Genomic DNA, 4,694 nt, shown 5'->3' on the forward strand with positions numbered 1-4,694 from the left:
CAGACATTATTATTCCCAATCCATCTTCTCTTCTAAATTTGTAAAACTACTACTAACACACATTGTAACATTAGTATCAACAGACGTAGTAACATTAACAGGTGTTGAATTAATTGTATCAGACAACTTAGTGTTGATAGAAGGTGAACTAGCATCAGCGGTAGCAGGCGTAGCATCATCTTCAGGTGTCCTAGCAGCATCAGTAGCATTAGTTGTGGTCCATTTTGAAGAACAGCAATGTATGGAATCTTATTTTCAAAGATGCCGTGGGTGGATGACTGAGGAGGAACGATGTTTTCGGGACGTACTATGAAGAGTACAATACCTCGTTTTCGTAGTTTTTGTCCTATTTTCTCAAGTATAGGCAAATATTTACTTTCCCATACTGCGCAGTTGTCCAAATAACTTGACATGCCAAACCCATATGGAATAATAATTCTCTTAACACATCTTTTAAGAATGAAAACAAGGGCTTCCTTCAGAGCATTTTCAAACCAGCGCCATCTCTGATATTCTGTATCTTTTTCAAGTCCATCGTAAAAATGTTCATCTAAACTTCGTACTTCACACGGAGGATTTTCATATGCTGGTAAAGTTGCAGGTCTACTAGCAAACTGAGTCACTAAACCAATAATAAGGGGTAGATGGGGATCTTCATCCATCCTGTTGTTAAATTCAGGTGGTTCTCCAATATGTATACTGCCAGGGTTACTGCGATAAGATACAACAGCCCTGTTTTTGTAAGGAAAGTTTTCACGATGTAATCTCGCATATGGGTAACGATCCCACAATCCTTGCACAATTTTACACATTTGTACACTCGTAGCATCAAGATCGTACAATAAACAGTCGTGATTATTGTAGACGGACAGGGAGGCAAAGTCTCCAATAATAGTCTTGATCTCCATAGCCTTGAATATCCAAGCTTGAAGTAGATTCTGACATCCAAGAAGAGGAGGACACCGTAAGAGATCACTCCGGGGGAAGCATATATACATCTTTAGGCTGCGCGTAGAAACACTGCGCACACAAAAGGTTGCCAAGTGTTACTTGCTCTTCCTCTGCATAATCTCCTCGTTAAACAGTAATTTAACTTCCACTCCGTAGGGTTTTAACTGTTTATACATATCTTCAATAACAGGAAGATAAGTATTTTCCCAAACTTTATCTCTTCGAACACATGTAATCCCAATTCCTGTTGGTATTATAACTCTCATAATTTGAGGAGAGCCCTTGATAAAGTTAAATAAATCTTTCATACCATTCTTGAAGTAGACGAGACGATTAATGGATGTATCTTCGTTTAATCCAGAGAGCATGTTTCTGTCTTTTGAGTTTTCTATAATTCCCTGAGCAATGTTATTACTTTCTATAGGTAATCCAATACCGTATTGTGTGGCTATAGCAACAATATACGGAAGATTTTCTCCTTTAGAGATATGAATTGTTCCTGGTACTGGACGATCTTCAGGGATACATCTCTTAAGACTGTACAAGGGTCGGCGAACATTATAAGCGTCAGCATGAGAATATTTCTTGGCTAAGTCTAGGGCCATTCCTCGGGGAACACAGGATATACAGTTCACTCCGTACACAATACAGGTTTCATTATTACAAAATGAATCGTCGGTTAAATAACCCTGACAAGTTGTCAGAACAGTATCCATGGTGAATTTTCTTCCTCGTAAGGTAGTAGATACGATCCAGATAGTCGTAATAATATCCCTAATGTGAGGTCCGCGCTCTTATATTGGGGGAAATGTAAAAGTTACCACTTATTTGAATATATTAATAAGGATTTTTGTTACCTTAGAGTTATTATATATGACATTATAACTAATAGTATATTTCATTTTAGGATATAGATGCTTTAAGCATATATTTTAATTAGATTAAATAAGAATTTACTACTAAATTATATATATATCTATCATTATGTACGGCAGCTACGAATAATGACGTAACAGTATACTTTTAGCGAGATTGCCAAAGTGATGTATTTTTCTAATAAGTCTAATAAATAATGAAAGTAGTTTACTAAGTATTTATATAAGAGCTTTATTTAATTATGAAACTTTAAGGATTTTTAATAGAGAAGTATTTAGAGGAAATTACTGTCTATTATAAATGGGGAAACTGTTAAATATGTAGCGATGTACGATACTTATTTTAGGGATATATATACTTGCTTATCCTACTCTAATAGTTAGTGCTGCCCTCACACGATGGATCCTTTGTGTGCCAGGAAGTTTTACAGTATAGAAAGCCTTAAATGTGCAGGAGTTAGACTACAAACATTTGTGGATTGGCCCATTAAGTGGTTAAACCCTATTGACTTAGTTGAAGATGGGTTCTATTACCTTCGCAATAGTGATTACTGTTTGTGTGCATTTTGTTATTGTATAGTAGGTGCATGGATTGTTGGTGATACCCCCAGAAGACGTCATAAGATCATTAATCAAGACTGTGCCTTTATTAGAGGCAAGAGGAGTGACAATGTTTCTTTAGAGGTGTCTGAGATAGCTTTCAAATATGGACTGGAATTTGTTTCCCATAAAATAGAACTGGGAAATAAGAAAATAAGTGATAGTAGTAAGTATATATTCTTATGATGTATTCTTATACCAGTCTTATATACTCTGTACAAAACTTGATTGCTTAAATAGATACTTCTTATTCTTCTAAAGAATAATTTACGTAACTACGTTATATTTTTTAGGTGGTGCTCCTCCTAAGGAAGATCTGGGATTGATAAAATTTAGGAAATCGCTGAATCCAGGATTGGTAACTTATAAATCTCGCCTAGAGACATTTGATATGACATGGCCTGGAAGCGTCAAGCAAACTTCTCATGAGCTGGCAGAAGCTGGTTTTTTTTACTGTGGTATGAAGTGTTTTAACTATTTTAAACTTAATAGAGTTATAAGTAAAGAAATAATGAATATTAGTTAAAAGATAGTAACGAGATAATGCTGGATTGTTTTATGGTTTTCAGGTATAAGTGACCACGTCTGCTGCTATCACTGCGCCTGTGGAATACGAAATTGGAGACCAGAAGATGATCCTTGGACGTTACATGCGAGATGTAGTCCAGAATGTGCTTACATTATTCTTGCAAGGGGCAAGGAATTTGTTAAGAATGCTAGATTGACAATACCATTACCTATAAAACCTATAGACAATGATTTAATTAATATCTTAATGGAGGGTATGGATAAGTTCAAACATCTGATTCATCAAAAATTAATACCTGTGGAGAGTATAAGATATGCTTTAAGTGAGTACCTTAAGGAATCCAGAGATTTGTTACCTTTTATTATACAAAGTAGATGTCTAGAAATCGTGTTGAGGTATATGCAAGAGGGTACAGATATTTATTTACGGGTACGGGACTTAATTTATGAAGCAGTTGATGATAAAGAGGAACAAGAAGTTACGCTTGAAGATCTGGGATTGAAAACTTTACCGGAGACTTGTACTAACACTGTTGAAAACAAGGACTGTACAGAACAATCTTGGGAAGAAGATATTTTATGCAGAGTTTGTATGGATAAAAATATAAATATTGTAATACTACCATGTAAACATATGGTGACATGCAGTGGTTGTCTTTTAGCTCTGAAATGCTGTCCAATTTGTAGAGGAAATATTTTATATATAATAAATCCAATTGCTTCTTGAACACTTGTATGATTTCTTGAATATTGTATAACTACTAAGAATAACTGTATGTGATTTTCTTGAACACTTATGATTTCTTGAATATTGCATAACTACTATGAATAACTGTATATGATTTTCTTGAACACTTATGATTTCTTGAATAATTGCATAACTACTATGATTAACTGTATATGATTTTCTTGAACACTGTATAACTACTATGAATAACTGTATGCGTTAAATGTTGTAATAAACTCAATGTCTCTTCTAAATAAGATTTCTTTATCCTTAATAGAATAATTTGCTTATACATTGGAGGACTAAACAAGTACTTAATTATGCAACCGAATAATGACATGATGTAGTAAGTTTAACGGAAATATTGAATACAATGACTTGAAAAGTTTCCTTTGACTAATGAAGGTGTATGTTTAATAAAACTGAGTTACGAAAACAATGCCTTAAGATGCTACTGTAAGTAATGACTTAGTGCACAGGCAAGTATCTTTAATTGTACGAAGATGTCTTAGAATGATTTATATTGACCTTATTTGAAAAATGGATAACTACTAAATGCTCTGTAACTACTGTGAATTAGTAATGTTACTGTTGTTGTTGTTGTTGTTGTTAATAACGATGATCTACTTACTTACTAAAATGACAGAAACAACTAGTTTTGCGAATTAGTACAAGATGATAGAGAATATGTAGTGGACTGTAATGAACGGGTAAGAATGTAGCGGAAGGATGGAGGAAAATTGTAAGAAAGGGTTGAAAGTTGGGCGGGGGAACATGCTGGGACGTGTAAAGGATTGAGAGATTGTAAGGGATGGTATCAAGATGTGCGGAAAACATGCTACAACATGTAAAGTAGACAGCGTAGTAAGATGCGAGGCGAACATGCTGAGACGTGTAAAGGATGAGAGAGATTGTAAGGGTTGGTACCAAGATGCGCGGAAAACATGCTATAACATGTAAAGTAGAAATAGCGTAGTGAGTTTGGCGGTGAACACGCTAGGACTTGTAATGGA

General features: G+C 34.8%; 1 protein-coding gene across 1 annotated transcript; it reads left to right on the top strand.

Moving 5' to 3' along the window:
* The first annotated feature begins 2,150 nt into the window (after positions 1–2,150).
* Positions 2,151–3,682, top strand: LOC138369149 (baculoviral IAP repeat-containing protein 8-like). Its single transcript, XM_069332082.1, has 3 exons — positions 2,151–2,592; positions 2,720–2,884; positions 2,996–3,682. The coding sequence occupies exons 1-3, from the start codon at positions 2,226–2,228 to the stop codon at positions 3,679–3,681; spliced, it is 1,218 nt and encodes a 405-aa protein (XP_069188183.1). The 5' UTR covers positions 2,151–2,225; the 3' UTR covers position 3,682.
* The last annotated feature ends 1,012 nt before the right edge of the window (positions 3,683–4,694 follow it).

The sequence above is a fragment of the Procambarus clarkii genome, chromosome 27, assembly GCF_040958095.1.
Source record: "Procambarus clarkii isolate CNS0578487 chromosome 27, FALCON_Pclarkii_2.0, whole genome shotgun sequence".
Taxonomy (NCBI): Eukaryota; Metazoa; Arthropoda; class Malacostraca; order Decapoda; family Cambaridae; genus Procambarus; species Procambarus clarkii.